General features: G+C 47.6%; 1 protein-coding gene across 4 annotated transcripts in view; it reads right to left on the bottom strand.

Moving 5' to 3' along the window:
• LOC146195897 (cholesterol transporter ABCA5-like) overlaps window positions 1-24,530 on the bottom strand; it is a 125,027-nt gene that overhangs the window by 20,260 nt on the left and 80,237 nt on the right. For 2 of the 4 annotated variants that reach the window (XM_084597940.1, XM_084597941.1), the window contains exons 3-16: window positions 23,361-23,459; window positions 22,473-22,745; window positions 21,119-21,254; window positions 18,542-18,660; window positions 16,736-16,962; window positions 15,507-15,985; window positions 8,081-8,243; window positions 5,349-5,697; window positions 4,180-4,299; window positions 3,176-3,314; window positions 2,633-2,723; window positions 2,241-2,526; window positions 1,357-1,470; window positions 1,217-1,273 (exon numbers count right to left, since the gene is read on the bottom strand). In XM_084597940.1, the coding sequence (XP_084454066.1) occupies window positions 1,217-1,273; window positions 1,357-1,470; window positions 2,241-2,526; window positions 2,633-2,723; window positions 3,176-3,314; window positions 4,180-4,299; window positions 5,349-5,697; window positions 8,081-8,243; window positions 15,507-15,985; window positions 16,736-16,962; window positions 18,542-18,660; window positions 21,119-21,254; window positions 22,473-22,745; window positions 23,361-23,459 (2,652 nt within the window). The remainder of the gene's footprint in view (window positions 1-1,216; window positions 1,274-1,356; window positions 1,471-2,240; window positions 2,527-2,632; window positions 2,724-3,175; window positions 3,315-4,179; window positions 4,300-5,348; window positions 5,698-8,080; window positions 8,244-15,506; window positions 15,986-16,735; window positions 16,963-18,541; window positions 18,661-21,118; window positions 21,255-22,472; window positions 22,746-23,360; window positions 23,460-24,530) is intronic. The other 2 variants (XM_084597942.1, XM_084597943.1) reach the window with 1 other exon arrangement.

Genomic DNA, 24,530 nt, shown 5'->3' with positions numbered 1-24,530 from the left:
ATGTATGTATGTATGTATGCATGCATGTATGTATGTATGTATGTATGTATGTATGTATGTATGTATGTATGTATGTATGTATGTATGTATGTATGTATGTATGTATGTATGTATGCATGCATGCATGTATGTATGTATGTATGTATGTATGTATGTATGTATGTATGTATGTATGTATGTATGTATGTATGTATGTATGTATGTATGTATGTATGTATGTATGTATGTATGTATGTATGTATGCACTGGTGTTCCAGCATGGTTTTGTACACATTAGCTGTTCACGAGGTAGGAACGATACATCTGTCTCCTGTTCGCATAGAAAGCGAAGGACAATTCTGTTCCGTTTGTACGAAGTTATTACAGCTTGCCCAGTCTCGTGAGCTCCCACTTTAATACGCATGCGCAGTTTTAATGGCGCCTAGTTCGACCTTACGCGCTAAATTATTTCATTACCCATGACTGGTGGAAAGGCTTCACATCTCTCTCCTTCTCTCCTTTGAGCACTACATCCTACAAGGCATTTGGACGTCACGGCACGAAAAACAAATTGAGATCACTACGGCGACCCGCAATGAAGGAATGAGTAGGCAGATCAATTTGGACGTCGACATTACCACGTTTGGCTATTTCGACGTGTACTGACTTAATTGGCTCTAATTAATTTACTAATGAGACCGGAAAGCGTGGCGTGACATGGTCCATAGGGTCACGAAGAGTCGGACACGACTGAACTGAACTGAATTAAGTAATGACTCCACATCAACCAATTGTGTTCACTGGCAGCATTTTAAACACGTTTTAAACACTTTCTGATCACTTTAACTCGCTGTTGGCTCTTTCATGTCCAACCACGTCCATTTCCGGTTTTACGACGTCAAACATTGACGCCACAACTGAAGTCGGCATAACACGTCACTATTCCGATGCACTCATAGGCCATGTGGCCGGAAGTGAGGTACCACGTGATCACTTTGGACGTCGATGCTTGGTATTTCGACGTCCAATTCCTTTAATTGGCTCTAATGAATTTACTAATGACTGCAAACCAAATGTTTTCCCTTGCGACATTTTTTAATCCTCTACCGATCACTACCATTCGCTTTTTCCTATCCTCACTTGACGCAATCATGTCGACAAAATTCTGGTGGCCAACCCCTCAAACACAGCCACTTAATGCTTACGCATTATAAGCCCGAACCCAGCACGCACATACCTGCCACCGGTAGCGCTGCGTGACTTCCGCAGGTGTTCCTGGAAGGCCAGATTCGTGCTGCGGACAGAGGTCAGTCGTTTACTGATGTGTAATCCTTAGTTTGGGAATGATGGCGGAGACGGATGATCGTTGACACTCACCCGGCGTGAAGATGACTGGCCTGCGCTGTGACCATCGAGAGGCTTTCCCGTAGACATCAGTTGTTTCTTCGTGGGTGGAGGACTGTTGCGCACGGCAGTCTTCGCGATGTCCGCCTGTTGTCAACAAGTCTCACCATTCGTTTCTCCAGAAAGCGAGAAAGCTAAACTGCAAAGCTTCGTTGTCGCGTTTCTGTTATTGCGAGAACCGTCGCTAAGAAAAAGCACGGCCTAAGCTCCGGAATGGAGTGTCAACGCATATTTTGCATATTGAATTTTTCCCGAAAAATTTCTTTCCCTCCACTGTCTCCGTATCGGTGTTAGGGAGGCCGCGAGAAAATTGAGAGCCGTCGTTACCTCGGGGCTTGCATCCCGGCCATTTTCCCTTCGCATCCGCTTTTCTGCTTTCCCTCTCACAGGTCAGGTGTATACAATTCGAGGTCTCACTATTCCATGGAGGCGATGGTATCGTCACGCTTACGTAACGTCGTGTGCATTCATGTCATAAGAGTATCACATTCGCACGCGCGTCTTTCTATCAGTAATCATAACAACTCCCAAATGCGCATTTGAAAAGAACGGACAACGTGAACCGTACAGTGCATTTAGCAACCACTGCGGCTAAAAATAAAGCAGCCTGTCCCTCCTTTTTGTCCTGCAACTTATGACACGTACACACTCATAAGCAAAAAGTGACGAGGAAAGAAGTGACTGGGGCATCGGCGGTCACCAACCGGATCCCGAAGAGAATCGTCTTCAGCTTTGTTTCAACGGTCGTAGCCATGCAGGGGCAAAGAGACTGGGCGCGCGGGTTGGTAATCCATAACTTAACTACCTGTGACCGGTATTGCGGAACTATTACGAAATAATACGGATGAATGCGTTACCTGTATGTCTCGCAGATGCACTTCATCGGGTCGCTCCACCTCGCCCATCTTGAGGAAGACCTCCTCGAGCGTGGTCATGGAGATTCCGTAACTGCGTACGCCCATTGCTCCGTCAGCGATGGCCTGCTCGACGGCGGCGAACAGGGAGGCGAAGTTGTAGGTCGAGTCCATGGGCAGGATGAAGGCCAGCTCGGTGCTCGTGGAGCGGTGCACAGTGATGGCCGGCACAAACCGCTGCACCAGGTGGGTCAGCTGCGCTTTGTCAGCGCCCTGCTCCACCACCATGCTGACGGAAGAAAAAGAGCACAGCGGAGCCATGGCATGTTGCACGCGGATAGCTTACACGCGCCGACTATCGTGCGAGTTGCGAGAAGACAGTCGAGTGTGCTCACGTGAGGTGATATCCGATGCCGAATCGGTTCTTGAGAAACAGCGATGTCCCGGCGCACCTTAGTTTTCCCTTGCACAGTATTGCCTTCCAGTCTGCGATTCAAGGAAGAAGGGCTGAGTGTTAAGTCTCACCTTAAATGCTTCGGTTTTGAACAAATTTACAAACGCTTCGCTCTGCGTGTTCGTCAGCAGCAAGTTCGTGCAAGTTTCCCGGACCGTTTTTTCCTTTTCAAAATTACCGTGACTCTGCCGGTGAAAGTGGCATTACATATCCCTAGCACCAGTCCACTAATACGGCTTGATTTTATCTAAACATTTTGCATTACCGTATCGTGGTTTCAGAGATGCATATCTGCCGATGCACCCGCACGAGAAAGGGGGAAAAGATCGCGCAATAAATTATGAACTATGATTCGTCAAGCCAGTGCTGCGTAAAAACATGACGAGAGAACGCGACTGTAAAACCATGCCCCCAATGGCAATTTTCACTATGCGCAACTTTGGTGAGGACAGTGCCTGGCTGGCAGGCCCACGCGAGTGCCCACCTGCGAGTATGTCGGCCTCGTCCATGAAGTGCGTGGTGAGCACGATCACTTTGCCTTCCTTGCGCTTCTGAAGCTCACTCCACAGGTGGCGCCGTGAGGACGGATCCATGCCACTGCTCGGTTCGTCCAGGAACACGATCTGCGCCCACGCACAGGTAGGGGCAAATGAAATATCAAGATAATCTCAGTAAGTGCAGTAATGCAAAAACGAAATATCAAGATAATCTCAGTAAGTGCAGTAGTGCAAAAAATAGCACGTCATTCATGTGCCTATAGGTCGTTCGCATTACTTTTTTGATTGAAGTTGTTTTGATATTGGCTTACATTCAGCCACAAGCAAGTTCTGACACTTTCTGTAAGTCATTCGGAGCTCTCCAGGCAACCTTGCTAAGCCTCGAACGGGTTCTTCTCTACTCTTGCCGTATGTCAACCCACAAGATTTTTTTTTTTTTTTTTTTTTTTTTTTTTTTTTGGTGAGCGAACCGCTTTTTTGAACCGGACGTCCACGTCTACTGATTTTTATAGGTGGTATTATAGGGCCTCATCGCCAGGCTGAGTGAGAAAAGTGGAGCGCAGAGAAAAGCGGCTGCAAATAACCTTCTCGAATTAAAAAAAAACAAAAAAAAAACGGCGGTACTAGCCAGCAAAGTAAGCGAGTGCATAAGCGTTCGCGTCGTAAGGCCCAGCAAAAAAAGAAATTCGAAGGCCGTGAACAGAGACACAGGAAACCTTTCGAAGAACCATATGCGAAGAAAAAGCTTTTTGGATCGGCATATCGTTGGGTTAGTCTGTAGTGCAGTGCTAGCTGCGATGCAGGCGTCCAAGTGCCTTAAACCTTTAAAATAACTTAAAAAAAAAAGATAGAAATAGGGATTTCTTCTGCGCACCCCCTTCATCCACTTCTAGAACATCCTTGAAATAGATGCTGAGTCTGGAAGGCCTGCCTTGTAGCTACAATAATATGCACTTGGTTGGAATCTCGTTTTTCGGGGAATATAACGTACCTTCGGGTCACCGATGAGTGCTATGCCAACGGACAGCTTCCGCTTCTGGCCACCGCTCAGCTTGACGGCCTGCACGTCAGCCTTCTCCGCAAGGTCCAGTTCTAGTAGAATGTTCTTGACCTGAACGGTAGACGGACAATCGATCAATCAAGACGTATGCCGTCTTTCTGTCTATGCGGCGTCGACACAAACGCAGAAATTTGCTCCTGAATTCGCTCATACCCTTGTAAGGAAACTTAGTTGTAGTATTTCAGCACTTCAGATTCAGGCCGTTTATTGAAAAGGCAAACAAAATTTGTGTAGGGACAGCTGCAACACTCCATATTCATTTGTTATATACATGTTAGTACAGTAGTCATTCTCATTAAATGTCATGCATGTTAGTACAGTTGTCATATTGTTTACATATCTGAAAGCAATTATTTCAGGTTACGACTTTGAAGGGGCACTGCGAAGTTTTCTTTCAATGCTGATCATTTCAGTTCAAAGTATTCCTCGCGTCTTCTAGACGCCAATGCGAGAACAATTAGCAAAACCGGGGCATTCAAACGTAATTATCCTACTTGAAATATGAACACATAAAGAGACACTATCTAATTTTTCTCTCTCTTTTTACTTAACTGCAGCAATGGAAGCTTCCTTGCCATTGCTGCTTCGACAGAGCAACCGGCCGCCGCACTTTTTTACGGCTTCATCGTTCGGCATACGTATCACTGACAGGTGCGTTTACAGAGGATGAGCCCATGCGGGTATATCCTCATGCCATGTTTCAGCCCTTTTGGCCGGTAACGTTGTGAAACCCTACCTGCATACGATAACTTTCCCTCGTCATACTTGTTGTACGTTACTGTACGCTGCACCGTTCGCCGATACACGAATCGTGTCGAGCACATTCGCGGCTCGCCGGTTGCCACTAGCGGTTGTGTCAGCGAGAACATGCTATCACTCGTCGTCGATCCCGAACAGTTCTCACAACTACCGCAGTTGTCTACACAAATACGCATCTTATGCAACCAGCAGAAATTATACTGCCCTTTCAATTAGGCCTGAGATAGTTAGCAGAAAAAGCAAATTCGGTAACAAGAGTTATACTGCTCTCCGGTCTGCTCAACTAAACAAGCCCTGCTTTCAAACGATACTAAGAGGAGGAGGAGGAGCATGTAACGTGCCTCGAGGTCGATGCTGGTTTGCGGCACGCCCTTCATGCGCGCAAAGAAGCGCAGGTGCTGCCTGGCGGTGAGCGTATCGAAGAGGATGTCCTCCTGGAGGCAGACGCCCAGCATAGACCGTATCTGGGCCACGTCCTCGGGATTCTCGGTGTGCAGGTCGTAGATGCGCGCCCATCCCGAGGTCGGCTTGAGCGTGCCCACGAGCATGTTGAGCAACGTGCTCTTGCCGGCGCCATTGTGGCCCAGCAGCGCGGCAATCTGGCCCTCGTGCATGGTCAGGCTCACGCCGTCTACGGCCACAACGGGGTCCTTGCGCCACGATGTGAACACCTTGCGAAGGCCATGCACCCTGCATCACGGAAACGTAGTGTCACGGTGCTCTCCTCCTCGCATCTTATGAGACACTGAATGAAGACGGGTACACTCTAACATGTCACGTAACTTATTCATGCCAGCCTTCTGCGGCACCTGATGAGATGACGGCTCATCTGCGATCTCGAAATACTTCCTCAATTTTTAGAAAACTACATTCTTGACTAGTCATATTAGAACATCTCTCATTCACCGATGTCTGTCTGTTTCTCTTTTTTGAAGAAGTTAGCAAGAACTGCTAGCTTGAGCAGCACATATGAGACGGCATCGAACCCACCGGGACATTTGGATCCCAAGTCAGACTCGCTTCATCTATTATGACGCAAGCACGTTATAAAACTTAAGCTTGACTAGCACCATTACGCGAAAAGCAGTCTGTCGGCGTGAACAACCGATAGTACCCGAAAAAGGCGGCGTTCAGGCAGACGGCCGGCACCACAGGGGTGAAGGGAGCACAGCGGAGGAGTAATGACAAGTCTCGGCTTGCTGAAGCTGGATGGCCTGGCGGCAAACTGACATCGCACAGGCGACGCACCGCATAGCGTTGCCAGTGTAGCAGAGTGGAAGTTGTCGGAAGGGTCGCACTATCCCTCAGCCATATCACTCATCTGCAGACAGTCCATGAATAGTGAACTGTCTAGAAGCAATGCTCCACGGGGCGGGCCTCGCAAATGCTTCGAATTCGAGGAGGCACAGCGACAGCGTTGAGAAACACAAGACCGCAAGAATGCAGAAAGACGTGCGAAGAGAGCAGCGCTCGCTGCTAACAAAGCGGAATCGTCTCCAATAGAACGGCATACTCTGTGCTCAACAAGTAGCTGAAGGAATGGGACAAAAGCGGAATCAGGAAGATGTGTTGTGTTGTGTTGGTTTTTTTGGCACATAGGCAACTAAGGCCATCATGCGCCAAACACTAGGTTGCTGAGCTTCTTTATGAGTGAAAATGAAAAGTTTAGAAAATTACAGCTGATTTAGAATCCCTAACTCTTTCAGAAAACTAAAAACAGATGAAATTTCAACAAGCGGGTTGTCTCCTAATAGTAAACAGGGGTGGAATGCGATGCGTTCATTATAGAATGGAGTAAAATATTTTTTCCTTAAATGTTCAAGTTCTGTGCACGAGATCAAAATGTGGAGATCAAAATGTGGAGATCAAAATGGAATCAGGAAGAGGAATACAGCAACGGGAGGCGCATGCAGTGCGGAAAAGAGAGACGAGGAGCGCCGTCAACAGGAAGAGGCCAAGTGCCAAAGGCGAGCTGAAGACGAAGAATGCCGGCAAAAAAAAAAGGACTACATTTAAAATATTTAAATTACAAGTTCAAGGAAATTATGCTTTCTCATTCTCACTTTTAGACGGTCATGTGTGTCCCTACCGATTTTTCACGGCTTGGTTAAAAAGCGGGGCTTTGTATCTATGTCGAATGGTCTTTCATAAAGCGGTATAGATTACGCACGTATGCAGATAAGCATATGCGACGCTAAACAGACGCTAAAAGCGAAATGATAGTGCACTTAACTCACGCAAAAATGGCCGTGATTTTTTTTTTTTTCGTTCGCAGAAGTTGGTGCCTTGACATTTCTTCACCCGACGTGCATTGCCACTTCCGCTTTTGCTTCCAAGGGCCAGCGTGACCTAACACTTAGCTCACACGTAGCGTAAAGCTAGGACTCACACGCGCATACTTAACCATCGCTAAGCAGTGAGCTGTGGAAACAGACGTTATACGGCTGCTTGTCACACGAGCTCTGGAGAAGTTTGTGTTTATCTGGTGTTTTGTCGCTTATTTAGGCCATCATGTAGCGAGAGGTACTTGTCCAGTCTAAACTCATTGACGAGTAACTTACTTGACAGGGCTGCTGTAACAGCTGCAATGCTTATTAGGCCTGAAATATGTTCTGTGTCGTCGATACGGCTGGTTTCGAGGGTTTAACGTCCCAAAGCGACTCAGGCTATGAGAGACACCGTAGTGGAGGGCTTCGGAATAATTTAGACCACCTGGGGTTCTTCAACCTGCACTGACATGGGACATCACACGGGCGCCTTGCTTTTCACCTCCATCGAATAGCAGCCGCCGCAGTCTCGATCTCGTCGATACGTTCAACGAGTTAGTACTATCTGAAGGGGTCAGCATTAAGTACATCTTCAGAACAAATTGTGACATTTCTCCTCAGCAAGCGTGACAGCATCTAATGGTTGACAAATTAAAGAGAAGATAAATGATTAAGAAAGCGATGAAACGGGCCAAGTTTCGTCATAAATGTCCAAAAAACGTGACAACTTTCTCCCCACTCCTCTCTCCTCCTCTAATCACAAGGAGGACGCAGAGAGCCTCCAACGAGAGTGGTAAAACGCTCACTTGATGGCCTCCCGTCCTAGCAGCTCTGCTGGCCTGTCCTCTACATCGGGGCTGGGTCTGTTGTCCACCTTGTCGAGACAGTCCGACTCACTCGGTTTGTGCCTTCGGCCGTAGCCGAGCCAGCGGAAGATGAACAACGGGCTGCGCCGATGGCCGAACTCGCCTGCAATAGAGGAGACACAGCCAGTCAACACGCAATAGGATAAGCTGACTGGATCCCACGAGCCCATCTTTAATGACAGCTTGCAAAGAACTGCAGGCTTTAAACGGACACTAAAATAAATAAAGTAGTATTCAGCAGCCTTGGGAAGAAACGCGTATTTTAAAGCGAAAGCTTTAAATGCCCAGAAAACATGGCTTGTAGGCTTCGTCGGCTTCGCGGATGAAAAATCACGCGCATGGCCTGACAGCTGACATGGCCGGACACTGATTCTCCGATAGGTTCTGTGACATCAGGAGAAAAGGTGATGTCACAAAGTTGGGAGGAGCTGCTCGGGTTGTTCATTTGAGGTGGGACGGTGAGATAGTATCAGCCTTCCAGGGCTGCTGGATGCCGAGCCAGGCACTCTACTTTTAGGTCACGCCGGCATATTTGTAAGGCTCGGTTACGGCGGGGCTTCATATCAATGTCGAGTGGTCGCTTAAGACTGGCCGACGGATAACGTGTCAACGGGCAAATGTATTCTAATAAGAATGCGGCAGACTATAGAGCCACAAATTAAGATATAGATATATAGGCGAGCTATAGATATATAGGATATATAGATATATCCTATATCTATATAGGATATATAGATAATACGCGAACGAGGAACTGCGATGGGAGCACCAGACGGGTGCCATTCACGCTATGGTGTAATACACTTAAAGATAGAGCTTACTTCCCCATAATTTTTATGGACTACCCTAATACCGTGCAAGCGACTCCATTCATTAATTGATCAACACACTAAAGTTTATTAATTAGTATAATAATACATTGGCTTTTCATTCTGAGCATTCTGACACCTTTCATTCCCCCTTTTCCGAATTATTCATTTTTAATTTATTTCATTTCAGTTGCAAATTACACACTGTTGATTTTCTTACAGCATCATCAAGCATTGGCTTTTCACTCTGAGCATCTGACACCTTTGAACTCACTGTTTCCTTTTTTAATTTATTTTAATTTATTGATTGCTACATCTTCTTAATTAAGCTACATCTTCTTAATTAGCAACACCACGCATACGATCTTCATTCTGAGCAATTCCAAGCCTTTGAAACCCCACATTAAAGGGACACTAAAGACAGCCAAAGATGGTATGAAAATCTAATAAACTACATTGGGTGACACTGTCGCCGCATATCCGGCAGCAAAAAATCGGATAATTGCTGAGATATTGCGATAAGAAGTTGAGGTTTTTTCTTGTTCCCGCCGGTCGAATTCAAACTGTGGCCTCCAACTACGTAGTTGGAGTTGAGTGACGCACACTATGACGTAAGCGGAGACTCCGTGATATCTAGCGAGCCGGCGCGGCCCGCGGCGTCGCATCTCTCAAGGGCCAACTTGGCAACAGCGTACTCGCAATGACGGCCTCAGCCGAAATAAATAAAACGATGAAGAGAGTAATTTACCGAGCGATGGGCCCATAAAGGAAGAAAAAAAAAACATAGAGCGCTTGTAATGCACAATACATGTTTCTCAAGCTTTTGCGCTCCTTCTTGCACTGTGTATAAACAAACCGAGCCCTCGGTCATCGCAACGCTTCCTGACAGGTTTACATACAAATAAGAATTAGTTACCAGCAAAATAGTGTCCTCGCTGCTGCGCTTGTCAGTTTTGAAGCTTCGTCGCACTTTTTTCCTTCAAGGTTTGTGCTACAGCTCCGTGTTCAGCGAAAATTACGTCCACGGTAGCAGAACATGACCGAAGTGCCGGCGCCACTACATTTGCCAGCGCTGTGAAATTCCACATGCTAAAATGGATCCAGTGCACAATATAGTGCGCATAGGCATCCAGAACATTAGTTGCAAGACGTGAGAGCAGGCAGCATGCGCCGATGATCAAGAAATTGTAATATTTAGACCGACAGCAGAAACACTTTATTGTAAATGGGGTCATGCCATAAAAAGTAGAAATATTTCCATCGTTATTATGGCGCGGCGTAGCCGAGCGGTTAGCGCCGAACGCTACGGACCAAGCAGTAGCGAGTTCGAGTCTTACCGCTTCTAGCTTTTTTTTTTTCTTCTAAAAAAATCGATTTTTTTTTCTTTTTACCTGAAGCCCTTTTTTTCGCCGGGAGACGAGCGCAATATATCGACGCTCTCCTTGGTATGAGCGGCAAGTATGCCCCTTTTGTTTACGACGCCTGCAAATTGCACGTTGAGGGTCTTGTTGACGCAGTATATGTTCGTCAGATGTGCCATGATTTAGTGAACAATTGAATGATAATGCGTTTTTCCTTCGGTACTTAGCATATGTATGCTTTTCGTGGCGTGCGTAGCTGCAGTCAAGCGGTCAGGTCGCAGTCGAAGCGGCAAAGACGGCGATATGTTGGCGCAGAAGTGTGAACGAAGGAGTGTGTCGGCGGTAGCGGATTTCGCTCGCTCGTGCCTCCGAATGCTCAAATGGGAACCATCAAGGCGCATCTGCTGCTCCAAGCTCGTAATTCAGGCGCTGCAGGTTCAAACAAACTATCCGAGTGCGCACGAAATGCCTGAGCCGAAACAACCAAAACTGAAGTGGGCGCCTGTGGCGCCTCCAAGTATATTTTTGTATTTGCCTTGCAACATTTACGTTGTCTTTTCGCCGTCGTTTACGTATGATAAAAGCGTGTTATCATCTTTGAGAAAAAACGTACTACCGCATTCAAACATGCAACGTAATTCGCATTTGTCAGCCTCCGGGATCCCTACCGCGTCACGTGATTTGTAGTTGCGAGCCTCGGCCGTTTGGCTGTGGTGGCGATACCTGTATTTCTGTTATTCTTCTTTACTACCTTATAACAGCTCTGTTTTCAGTAAGAGTGGTCTTTTTGTAATCAGGAACTGGCATTCTATCGATGCGAACCCACTTCCTTTCTCTCTTTAGTGTCCCTTTAATATCAGGTTAATAGGAAAGGGAACGCGCAGTATCTGTCACACTTTTCCCCGTGGACAGCTAAAGCGCGCCGTAGGAGAACGGAGAAAAGTGGGAGCATAGTGGAAGGAAAGAAAAGGGCGCTGTAGTGAAGGCCTGTGGAATAATGTCGACCACCTGGGGGTCTTTAACGTGCACTGACATCGCACACCACACGGACGCCACTCCATTTCGTCTCCATCGAAACGCAGCCGCCGGCACTCGGGTTCGAACCCAAGTACTCCGGCACAGTAGTCGGACATCTTAACCACTGCACCACCACGACGGGGCTATTTTTCTAAATTTTTCATTATCTTCAATTTAAACTAATTATCAAAATACACAGTCTAAATTGTTAAATCGGTATCATCAAGCATTGGCTTTTCATTCTGAGAATTTTGACACCTTTGAACCCATTTTTTTTTCCATGTTTTTCATTTTCTTAATTTTATCAATAACAATTATTTCATTAACCCGTCATTGCCTATCACACATCGGTCTATTATCAGTCACTAGAAGCACGAATTAGCATGATGCGACTTTTTTTTTTTACGCAGCCTCGGTGCTGACAACTACAACTGTGATGCCGATGGCTTTTCGGCCGAACGAGCTGTGTGTCACTTAAAAGTGAATTTATTGGACGATTGAGGACGGTTCGGTGTGCATTTTGCAGGCACCGTTTCGTTAGCGTGCCGGTACCATCCCGTGGTGCAAAAACGTGAAATCTGACGTAAAGCGTTGAACAATGAGGTATGTAAAGATAACTGGGAAATGTACGGCATTGAGGGAAAATGAGGGATTACAGAAGAACACGGAAAAATCGCGACTCACTGTTAACCTAGGCGAAGAAATGAGCGCGGGTAGAGCACGCAGTGCAAAGCCATGGCCACCAATGAACCCTTCGCCTAATGGAATACATTCGTAGCAGCGAACGGCGTGCCGGGTTTAGGTGGACGCACTTGGTGCATGAAAAAGTTAATTGCAGGGATATGGGATATGCCATTGTCCTGCAGATATTGTAGTTGAGCTGCTGATGATATTATACAACAAAACGTATTTCCATAAATCGTGCTTCATTTTTTGTTTTCCTTGCACCGAAACACCGAAGCGGTAGTTCTGTGCGCGCGCTTTCGTTTCAAATCTGTAGGCATAGTGAAACAACTCAAGACACTGGTTGAAATTGATCTACAACTTCTTAGCAATCTTTTCATTGTTACCTGATGCAATGAGAATTCACAGTGCATACTGTTCGACTATCATCCCAAGCATGTATTAAATGGACCCAGCATTAAACTCTGCCTGCAGGATTTAAAAAAGGCACGTGGTTTTCACCGTAAATAACATCTGGTTTAAACATATCACTTGCTTTCTAAAGGAACTGCCAAGATTACTCGTTCTGTTTGCAACTCAAAACATGGTCCAGTGTTTTTATCAAACCATATTTGAAGCCAATGGATGAAGCGCTTTGCAGCTTTTCACACAATGTCGAACGAATCACCAGTCCTCCTATATTCTTTTTTTTTTTTTTTTTTTTTTACCGTTCTTGTTTTGTTTCCTGACTGTGTAAGTTCCCACTATAATGTCCGAAAGGCCGACATTAACGCAAAGCGAAAACGTGTTTTACAGGATGGGCTTCTCCGCCGAGACGTTCTTTGTGCGGCAGAGCACGCTTTACAGTGAGCAGTCTACGGCTATAGACCTTTGACACGAGGGCCTCCTAGGTGTCACCATATTGCTCGCTGGGCTGTTGTGTGCGCCTGACGTCAACACGGTGGAGACGGCAGCAGAATCGGTTAGCAACAGTCCAGAGAGGAGGCGTTTCGACAACCTCCTCGCCCGATGCAAAGGTCTATATGTGCATCTACCACGCTTAACGCGAACGCTCTAGCGCACGGCCTCGACAAACTTCAGCGCCGTTCAGCGCTGGCAAATTGGTCCCACATCCTATTTAAGATGACTAAAGGGCGTCCGCGATCTTCGCCGGCCCCAAAAACATCGTGCAGAACGATCTCGGGCCTGAAGGCTAGCACTGAATGGTGCAAATGTCTGTAGTCCCGACACCGTACAGGCTTTACGGCACTCGCCCCATGATCCTTGGCTGCGAGCGTAACTGGCCGACGTAAGCGTCCGCCTTCATTCTACTTCCTTGAGAGACAGCAAAGCAAGCAAGTAGAAATATTCGGTGGGAGATTTTGCGCCTTCGAACCACTGTTATACCGCGCAAGGATGCAGGCCGACGTCGGCCAGTTTAACTCGCAGCCGGGGAGCACTCCGGCCGTAGGCGGAACTGCTCGGCTGCTTTTGGCAAAGGTGGTTATGTGTTCCTAACGCTGCCACGAAAGTTTTCGAGACACGGAAATCATCACAAAGGTTAGTAGCAAGCCAGCCTAAGCATACAGTCATGAAATTGAAAACTGCGCGGCCCCTGCAGTGCAGCCTTCAAAGTCCAGGCTGTGCACCCAGGCGGAGAGGAAGTTCAGCTTCCCTTTTTCGGGAAGCTTCTGAGAACTTTTCCATGCACCCATTGGAAGCTAGCCTCCAACTTCACTGATAATGTGCGCAAATGGGAAGAGAAATGGTATGGCGTCACCCTGGACGCTGCACAAAGAACAATTACGTCACACTTTTTATACGCAATCACGAGAATATTTCCGCGCTACAACCGCGATAACGCCGACATCGGCGTTAATGTGACACAGAGCCCTTACGCTATAATGTAATATTCTCCTTGGATAAAACACTCCACCAGTTCGAGTGTGGAGGCGCTGGCTGACATGGTGCGCGATCCGGGCATTTACTGCCACGCTTTATGTTCACCGATGTCGAAGCTTGTCTTGTGCACGGCTTGCATTTTGGTACATGCGTAGACATATAAGCGTAGAAATCTACCGAACTTTGCAATTCCACTAGTTGGCGAGCCCAAGAACCTCAGCTGTGGGCCCAATGAGCGGAGATTTGCTTTCAGAGATAAGACATGCGCTGTCTTGGTCCGTTCAGCGACTTATAACTGGCAATTGACGTGTTAAAACTGAATCTAGGGGAATAGGTGCAGATCAATAGTACCGGTGCCTTAATTCCAGGTCATGCGCATTCAAAGCAGTGCACCGTGCAAGCAACTAAAACGCTACGCTGAAAATGCAGTTTATGCTGGTAGCTCGGCCTTTTTGTTCACAAATAAAGCGGCTAAAGCGTATCGCTTTTCTGCTGAACTAGCATTCGTTTATGAGCTGTTTCTACTCGATGCACCTTGCATATCATATAGGCAGTTCTCAACTGATAACCAATGCTACTAGTTCTGCCGAGAGCAACGCAGACAGCAAATTTTGCTCTCCAGCTGCGGCGCAAGGGCAGCCGCCAAGCCGCAACACCGAATAGAAACCGCGGTTATATCGCGGCGCAGTACTGCTGCAAAATTGATGCGCCACAATTTCACAAAGAATGGACAGGGAAGCATTTAAGAACCCACAGTAACGCTTCGCATCGCTTTCGACACGGAGGGGGTACTTAGCGGCTAACCTCACACTGTGCTAGCTGGTACCAGAATACAAGAACGAAAATGGCGCACTAGCTGCAACGACGCTACCGCTCTCTGGAATGCCCCTCAGTGAAGCCTCGATCTTGTCTGCAAGTCACTTAGCAAGCACGTGCCTGCGCCTGCCGTTCGCTTCAGTTTCCTCAGTTTTTGGTACACGCCTACAACTGGCAGTGTTAACGTAGTCTAGATTGCTGTCGAAGCGGCAAGATTGCACGGACCCAAAACGCCAATTCCCATTCCCACAGTGATGCGATGTCAACGTAAAAATGTTTATCAAGAAAGTGCTGAGCAATTTTTTTTCTCTTTCCCTTTCAGCGAAGCAGGTAAGGAGCCATGGAACCATAAGGTCAAGTTGTGCCTGCTGGCCACAAAGAGAAAAATGTCACACGTGCCTGTCAGTTTCTGGGACCGTGTGGTGATTGTGCGCGATGTTTTCCTCTAAGTGACGAAGAAACGTGATCGAGCGCCTTCAGAGGGAGAAAGAGCGCGAGCTGGATAGGAAAGCATGGGAAAAATAATTATTTCCGCTCGGACACACAAGGCAGACAGAACCGCACGTCTGACACTACAGAGATTTAGGGTATACCGACCGCGGCATTTATCCCAGCATATATAGTCACGCGACGGACGGCTCAAGTGCCATAACTGAGATTATGTCCACCACTTATTCGTGGCCAGCACAGGTTCAGCCAACAACTAAGCCAAAAGGTCTTTCCTCTTTCGCCCGAGGACACACCACCTGGTGCCCCCTTGTCGTTAGAAGCCCCATAGTCGATGGGGGGTCTTCTCACCTGGCACGATGGCGTCGAAGTAGTAGGCGAGGAAGGCGTAGAGGAAGATGTCCACGGTCAGCATGATGATGGCGCTTCCCACGGAGAAGCCCTCGTCGAAGACGTGGTCCCAGTGCATGGCACCTTTGACGTCCATCTGGCTCACCTTCTCGATGCCCAGGGTGAAGGCGGCGGGCGAGAGCAACGCCACGGCGTAGAAGACCCACGTGGACACGCGACCCTTGAGGAACACGGCGAGCATGTAGAAGAAGCTGAAGATGAGCATCATGAGGCCCACCACGGAGCCGGCAACCTTGGACTTGTCGAAGAACGGGGTCGCCATGAAGCTGAACATGACGATGGTGAGGCCGTAGAGCAGCGACAGTACGAACACGATCAGGATGTCCGTGTTGGGCAGGATGCGCAGCACGTACACCATGAAGGTCATGATGGCAGCTACGTTGGCCACCACCACGGCCTCCACCAATGACCAGGCAGTCCTGAAACGTAACAAAATCACGGGTTTTCGCGGGTCCTTTTTTACCAACTGATAATTACATCGTGACTGCCGAAGCTAAATGTGAAGCAAAAAGCCAAAAAAAAAAAGGATCCTTCTTTAAACATTCAATAGTTTTTTTTTCAATTTGGTTTGATTTACGGCGTTTATTGTCGCAAAGCGATTCATGCTATTAAGGACAGCCTAGTGCAGGGCTTCAAATAAATTTCGACCATCTGGGATTCTTTAAGATGCGCAGACATCGCACGGTACACAGGCTCTTTGCTTTACGTCTCCAATCAAAAAAAAAAAAACGGCCGCGGCTTAGCCAGGATCGAACTCACTCCTTCAGGGAATCAATTTTTTATATAATTAATTTCGATTCCATTGACCACTTACAACCTATCTGTGGCACATTTGGTACCACCACAAGTAGAAGTTACGTAGGCGATTTGAGTTTCCTTAAACAGCGTTCGAGACTGCAGTTGCACCCCCATAAATTTTCCTGGTTTCAGACAGAGTTGGACAGCCGATTCGACTCAGGTAGAGTTACATAGCTGCTCATTTAGACGATACGTGCGTGCTAGCAAATAATTCTTGCAAAGGCAGGCAATGCTTAGTAGAAGAGAACGGCTCGAGCGCCTTGTGTGCTGGCCTTCCATTCTCTCCGTTGACTTTTCGACCCTCTTCGCAAATAGTTAAATTCTTGCGCGGACAGATGACGTGAGGGAGGTAGGGATTGAGTGGTATATACCAGTAGGCCGAAGGCATCATGCCCATCATGAGCATGCCCTCCTTGATCTTCCGTTCCTTCTCGAGCACGATGTTGACGCAGAGGACAGACACGAATGGCGAGAAGGCCAGCGTCAGGTAGAGCGGCACCAGTGTCCGCCACGTGGTGCCCGGGTCCACGTACGCCGGCTTGGGCATCAACCGGACAATGATCTCGGGGAGCTTCAGGTCGCTGTTCTTGGTCCACATCTGCAGATCAAAGTCAGGGGAAGCGAAAGTAACGCTGGGCTTGTTGGGCTGACCTGCCAGCAAGGTTCGCCACAGCATGTCGGGCCTCTTTCCTGGTGAAATTAAAGTACGATACAAACCAATAGCACTACATAGACGAGGAACAAATATTGTGGGCTGCATATGTATGACAAGGCCAGTGCATATGCAAAGTAGACACGTTTGACAAATTTTATCGCTTTCACTAGTGGTTCCCAGGCATTTCAATAGATGCACAGTCTGTAACTAAGTGTGTGCCTTCTGCTTTGAATGTCTTGTGCTCCTCAGTTGGAGCAATGAGGCAGACTCTTCGTCAGGCACTTATTTGCTTTTTGGTTTGTCCCCTAGACAACTGTAACTGTGTTGTCTGAAATAGAACACTTTGACTGACTAATCCCACTGCCTTACCTTGAGGCATGTAGGTAGCACTGAAGCGGATTCCGAGGTTAACGGCATTGTGGCGTTCATCATCGGATTGAAATGGGTTTACATGGCCCGTTTATGAGCAGCAACAGCGTCATGCTTCTTATTTTTTTTAAATGTGATAAATTCTAGAAGTTTCAGATACGATATTTGCAATTGGTTTAATTGAAACATTGCCATGGCCTAATCCTGTGCATATAAGCCAAGCCGGTAAACGTCGTAGCATGGCCTAATTACTAGATGCGGCAGAAAACGCATTTCTGTCACTAAGTTCCGTGGCATTTAAATGCCCCGCTCATCACGTCATATAGATATGACTTCGACTTCCGGCGAATTTGCCTCATGGGAGCGGTTGGCATGTTGCAACGTCACGGACATGTGGCACAAACCCACCCACGTCTTATCCCATGCATTTCCTTAACTGAGTCTTCAAGATGGCTTCTCTTAGAGGAATTCGACTGCGGCTCTTATGAACCGTCGAATGAAATGCAGGCAGATGCGCACGTCTTCCGTGTACTCACTGCTGAAGCATATACACAGAACATTACCTGTCCTCTACTTCCATGGTTCTTGGTGGGAGCATATACAGGGGCTACTATTCATACTGCTTTCATTATATCTATCCGCATACGTTGCCTGTACTTCTTGAGGTAGTTCGTGGAATATCTCTACAGATGAACAGGCAGATGCGTCGCCTCCGACCAGGGCAGTAAACTATCGGCGTCAGAAGGCACCACAACCACCTTGTGAACATTTCTTCTTAACTGTGCAAATAGTGCTACGGCCACTTACACTTTAGGTTAAACTTCGTCTCTTCCACTATCCGGAGTGCTGGATATCGATTAAGACAAAGGTTTTCAATTGACACAAATTGATACAAATTCAATTGATCAAGTCTAGGACTCAATTGATACAACTGAGCCCTAGACTTGCTCTATGTGACACACTGGTACGATGGCCTCATGTACTACGTCCCTTTATCCCTTCGCGTCCTTCTGCCGTTGTCCTGAAGATCAGCTGTGAGCAGTATACAGTCACGACTGCTGTGTAAGCAGATTTGGCTGTTCATTATAACCAAGTACTCCCTTGCCCCTCCTTAGCACATATCTGGCAGGGCCTCGGTGACAGTCCCACCTACCTTAAGGAATGTGTAGTCGATGGCGGCCTGCAGGACGCTGAACCCGCTCGAGTAGTACGCACTTCCCGGACATAGCGTGGTGTCGGACGAGTGCACGAAGTGTTTTATCCGGCACATCTCTGCGAAAGTGCGTGCAAAAAAAATCGCGCCCTCGTCACAGAAAGAAAGCGGCAACATGGTGCCAGTGTCACCATGCGCCAGTGTCACCAGTGTCACCTTGCCAATAGACGTATCATTATTGAGAGAAAAGGCATGACCTGGGTAGCACTGAGGCAAATGGCCAACTATGGCTCACGGTGTGGCTTCTCTTTCGAAAACTATCGTTACGCTAAGTCTAACCTAATCACACCTGTAACATCATTCTGTGATCAACCCCTTACGGCGCGGTTGAATTGTTCACCGAACAAGTGTGACAGACACTGCGCTTTTCATTTCCTGTGAACCAGTTATTATTATTATTACCCTATATAAAACAGTTTACTAGACGAAAAGTTATCTTGGTACAATGTTTCAGTAAAAGGCGTAAAACTACCCTTTTCCGCAAACTTTCCCCCCGTAAGCTTTTGCTGTACACCAACCGTATACGTCATCCTCGTCAACACGCGCCTGTGTTTTCCGCAGCCCGCATAGATTAGCACAGCCTATAAAACAAGTTATGAAAAAAAAATGTCGTAAAGAAGTTAGAAATGTTCACAGTACTTAACGGCGTTTTCTAAGCGCCGAAACCTATATGCGCCGCCATAAAACAGGGCACTCGGAAGCAGTTTCTTAGCGAGTGCACCTTTTGGTTTGCTTCACTGTAAATCCCACAAGTGCGCCGGCCATAACACTTTATCAGCATTACGGAGACGCCTTGTGGAAACTGCTCATGCCAGACCGGAGGCTCTGATGGCAGTCGCCTTCCCATCAACGTAAATTATTTTGCACTTTTGCTTTGGAAATGAGCGGCACGCAGTAGCAGAAAAGCAGATCGCCCGTAGTGGGCCAAATGCATTAAGGTGGTTGATATTTTTGATATTTTTTTACAGAGGTGGTTGGAGAATGGGGCGACTGATATTTTTCACATCGAATGCGAACCATTTAAAAGTGGCGTACTCATCAGGAAATGGCCACTGCGCTTCAATGGAGATTAATTATATTCTAGTGAAGAGAAAGTGTTACTCACTAAAAATAAGACATCGTATAGAAGGGATTCTACGGAAACCTCCAATAGGAATAGAAATTCGTTCGATATATCCATTTATAAACTTTTAAGTTGTTGTGAGAGCAAAGCTCGACTCCAGTTGCCTGTAGTTAATTTGCTGCGACAATCCAGTGGAAACGACGCAGCAATACGGTTCATAGGCCAAGGCTTATTGACAATCTTAGAGGACTGTAGAAACTATCGCGGAGGCATTCATTTTCACCTCGCGCTACACTATCATTATTCGGCTCATAACGACATTTTAAATGTTTTGCAGCGAATTTGAGCCGTATCAATGGAGGTAGCAGTTTAATCACGCAACTTTCGGGGCTGATTGGCAGCCAGCAAATGTTTCTAGCGGGCGGCGTTTTCAGACAGCCAAATCTGAGACAACTGTGAGGCGGCTGTGCGAACAAAAAAAAAAAAAAAGCGCACGTACATGCGTTACCTAGTTAATATTCACCCACTGGTCGTTCCTCGTTTTCTTGAAATCGTTCTTAAAGGTTTGGCGTAGTCTGGCACAATCTATTTTCGTTTGGTGCAAATACAAAGATAGCCTCCTGCGTTAAGGACCTCGAGGCATATGGTTTTCGCGTATATCTCGTTGGTTTGCGTTTTTTTTGTGCTTGAAAGATGTGTGCATTTCAGCCGCTCAGTGTTTGTAAAGTGGGCAGTAACTTTAGTGCGTGCGTTTTGTCTCTTTTTTTTTTTTTTTTTTGGTGTAACCTCATTGCCACATGTTACTAATGCAACTGCAGAGAATGCACGTTTTGGCTAAAGGGTGACTGAAAACTGCTTGCGACAGCAGCGATGGAGAGCAAGAACGAATGAAAATTTGTTAAATATATTTGCAGTCACGAGCTACGGCCGTAGAAACAGCAGTGAGAAATAAGAGGTGAGTGAAGAAGTAGGCGTCAGCTCTGCATTAAAAATAACGGCCTGCAGTCAACAGAGTGCTTCGAAAAGCACCAGCTGATCTTTGTGACAGGGTACAGACAATTATACTCTGCCTGTAATTAATTAATTATAATTTATTTATTTCACTTTTTGATAGCAAACAAATACACTGCCTGATGCAGGAACAGAAGCTAAAGGCAATTGGTTCCTGATCAGGCCTCTGTCCGTATGCTAGTTCGGACTGATGCTGCACCATATATCTAAATATTTTCCTTAAAAGGACTAGGTATAGTGCTATCAGCCCAATGTGCTCGCTCAATGAACAATTGTTTCTAGTACTATCGCAAAGAACCTCTCCAATTAACGCCGTGTTTATTCCTCGAATCAAAATGCCGCTCAGAGACAATGAACTTCCCTTCTTTTCGCGCAATGAACCAAACACGCTATTCCAGAGTTCAGGCGCCAAACGAATCACACGTCGGGCCTGTCTTGCTTACCTATTCCGACATGCTTGAGCTCGGGCGAAGGCAGGTGTCGCAATGGAAACCGGAGCTGGTAGGAGCCGTTGTTCTTGAGATCCTCCCCTTCGAAGAAGATGCCCACCATAGACCGCGTGGAGTTTTGCCGATACGCCTGCGACACAAACAGGTGAAAACCCATATTAACGTCGTCCAGGGGCACGAGGCTCGATGCAAGCGTCGGATAATCATCCGAGAACGAACTGTCACTGAACTTTTCGTTTGTGAACACTTCGTGTCGCCAAGCGGGTGTGATGACCCGAGCTCGTAGGTACGCCACGGCCCGATTCATCGTACAAGCTACTGCGTTAAGTACAAACACTTATATTGTAAGGGGCAACACGGCCATAATTAGCGCAGAACTAGCGCCGAATTCGCGTACTGCTACTCATGTCGCACCTCCGCTGTCTCGCTGGCTGTCTTGATTGGACAACGTGTGCCTCATCATCATAATCATCAGCAGCAGCAGCCTGACTATACCCACTGCAGGCGAAGGCCTCTCCCATATTTCTCCACTTAACCCGGTTCTGTGCTAGCTGCATCCACTTGACCCCTGCGAACTTCTTAACCTCATCCGCCCACCTAACTTTCTGCCCCCCCCCCCCCCCCCCCCCCTGCTACGCTTTCCTTCCCTTGGAATCCAGTTTGTTACCTGAGACACGCAGACACGAAGAGGATAACCGATGGTCGCTTAGGGTAACAAACTGGTAGCATGTGCCTATCTGGCTTTTAAGGTTTAAAAGTGCGGTCTGCAAAGGCGAATGAATTAATGAACTGTGCTGGTGGAGAGGATTGGCAGCGCGCGAGAAACTCAGAACGTTGCAATAGACAGAGGCCGCTGTCTCATCAAACGCCGTAACAATGTGGGAACGTGCTCGGAAGGGTTGACGGGCATTGCGATACAGCTAGAGAACACTATGCCTTGGCTATGAGCAGCTGAGATGCGCTGTAATGAGGGGCGGTGCATGGATCGAGCAGTGGCGTCGGCACTACTGCTGTTGTATAGACTGCGGAAGCTAGTCTGTTCTCCTGTACACAAACACTTTTGCATGAACGCAACTAGTGAGAATAGCTATTTGGAGACACTACGACGAGATGCCGAGGTGAGAAACTACAGCCTTTCGTCCAGGGGGCGTATTTGTGCGCGAAATGAGTTATTTTTCATGCAGCAACTCCTTTCTTTGTTAACGTTAACAAGCCGCACAAAATAAAAGTGCTCCTTCGGGAAGGACAACTTTCGTAGTGTTTTTCTTGAATCACTGAATGAACTTCTGCTGGTTCCCAAATGCACAGCTCGTAATGAGTGGCAGACATAACGCGAGATTCACCGCACCTCCTCCATTTCTTCCGACGAGTTGTATATGGAGTAGTTGAATCCGCTGGTGTAGGTGTTGGCGTTGAGGAAGTTGATGAGGTCGCGCATGAACTGCTGCGTATCCGGCGTCGCCGGCGCCGCCATCACCTCGCCGGTGAGCTGTGAGAGGTGCGAGGGCGTCAGCAGGCGCACGCGCCCCACCGGGTTATAGTGGGGAGGCTTCGAACTGGGCTTGAGGCCGCTCCGGATGCTCATCAGAGACGCCACCATCAGAAGCGGCATCACCACCTCCTGCGATGACCAATGGCGCAGGGTGAGGAGATGGTTGTCCTTAAGTGCCTACATACGCGGAGCTCAGGCAGAGAGCGTTTACACTGACAGCGCTTGAGCGCAGAGAGCAGTGTACGCATGCGGCACTGTTGTAAGGTTTAGTGCGTGTCTCAGGAGGGAATACGCTTTCCATGTGTGAGTAATGCGAAATAACACTTTGTGTGCCAAGTTTTGCCTCATCAACACCTGTCACACAGGATTGTGCAGCTGTGCGCAAAAAAATATTGCCTCGTTGACACCCTGCCCAGTCGAAAAGAATACAGAACTGTGTCGAAAGTATGACAAAATATCCTGTATTTCTGCCGTAAACGTCAGAATGTAGTAATTTGTAGCACTTTCCGATAGGTCTGCAGTCCTTTCTGACGTACTTTTCTGTCGTAACTACAGAAATTTCTGACGTTACTACAAAAATTTGTTGTCACAACAGGTACACTGTCAAAAACCGCACAGAAATTCTGTTGTGACACCAGAACATAATATAGTTTTTTCCGACTGGGGATATATGTACTTTTAGTTTGATGCCGCACTTGATGCACATGATACGTGGATAACGCAGTGGTATACGGCCCCACTCACCCAGAACGTCTTTGCCTTTTCCGTCTTCTTGAGTAAGTAGTTGCGCCATATCAGGGCCGAAAGCTGGGTCCAGAACATGCTCCGTCGTGGCACCGCCATCTGGCCATAGAGGAGACAGAGAGAAAATACGGTAGATAAAAGAGAGGAAAGAATGAAAAGCGCAGATGACACTGCTAACAGCAAATTAGGGCCTACTGGCACAAAATGTCAATGCTCAGAGATGCAAGCGACGTCGTCAGCTCCAGTGGAAGATACCACGCTTGGCGAGCAGACTGAATGACGCTCCTTCGCGACGCTATTGGAATAGCTCTACATTCAAATGCAGAGAAAAAAGTTGAAGGCAATGACTTCTGTGGAGAGACTGTGCGAGAACGGCGTGAAAATTGACTGACAGATTTAACAAATATATGAGACATGAAAGGAAAAAGACAGCGTGGGAAATTCTCGCTGTAATTGTCGCATAAACAGCACTCCTCGACCGTTTTTATTTATTGCGAAAGCAATACTATAGGTTTCGAGCCTTCAGCGTGGCGCGGCCGCACTCACGTGATGCTGTGACGTCACACCCCACTTGACACTAGAGTGAGAGCTGGGATACCAACTCAAGCGGTCGGCGTAGCGCGGCCGCACCCACGTGACGCTATGACGTCACACCCCAAGTGACACTAGGGTGAGAGCTGGGCTACCAACTCAAGCGGTCGGTGTAGCACGGTCGCAGCCACGGCGCAGTGCGTGACGTCACACCCCACGTGACACTAGGGTGAGAGCTGGGCTACCAACTCAAGCGGTCGGCGTAGCGCGGTCGCAGCCACGGCGCAGCGCGTGACGTCACATCCCACGTGACACAAGAGCGGTCGGCGTGGCGCGCTAGAGGCGCAGCTGGTGCTCACGTGATTCGTGGCTTAAGGTATGTGGCTGGCAGGAGCTGCCAACTTGGGTCTCTCGTTTCACATGGGACGGTTATGTCAGAATCAGCCTGCTAGGACCCGCGCATTCACGCTACCCCTATAGGCCACTAAGGCACGTTCATACGGCTTGGTTAAAGCGGGGCTTTATATGTGGGCTGAAGAAGAAGAAAAAGAGAAGAAGAACGCTCGGTCACCCGCAGCTAATGCTTTCGCTCAATGTTTGGTTCAGCAGCGTTGAAGCCTTGTAATTTTTTCGCCACTT

Source organism: Amblyomma maculatum, chromosome 3 (assembly GCF_055883805.1).
Source record: "Amblyomma maculatum isolate TAMU_Amacu chromosome 3, ASM5588380v1, whole genome shotgun sequence".
Lineage (NCBI taxonomy): Eukaryota > Metazoa > Arthropoda > Arachnida > Ixodida > Ixodidae > Amblyomma > Amblyomma maculatum.
Note: the sequence above shows the minus strand (reverse complement) of the source record. Positions and strands in the feature narration are given on the sequence as shown.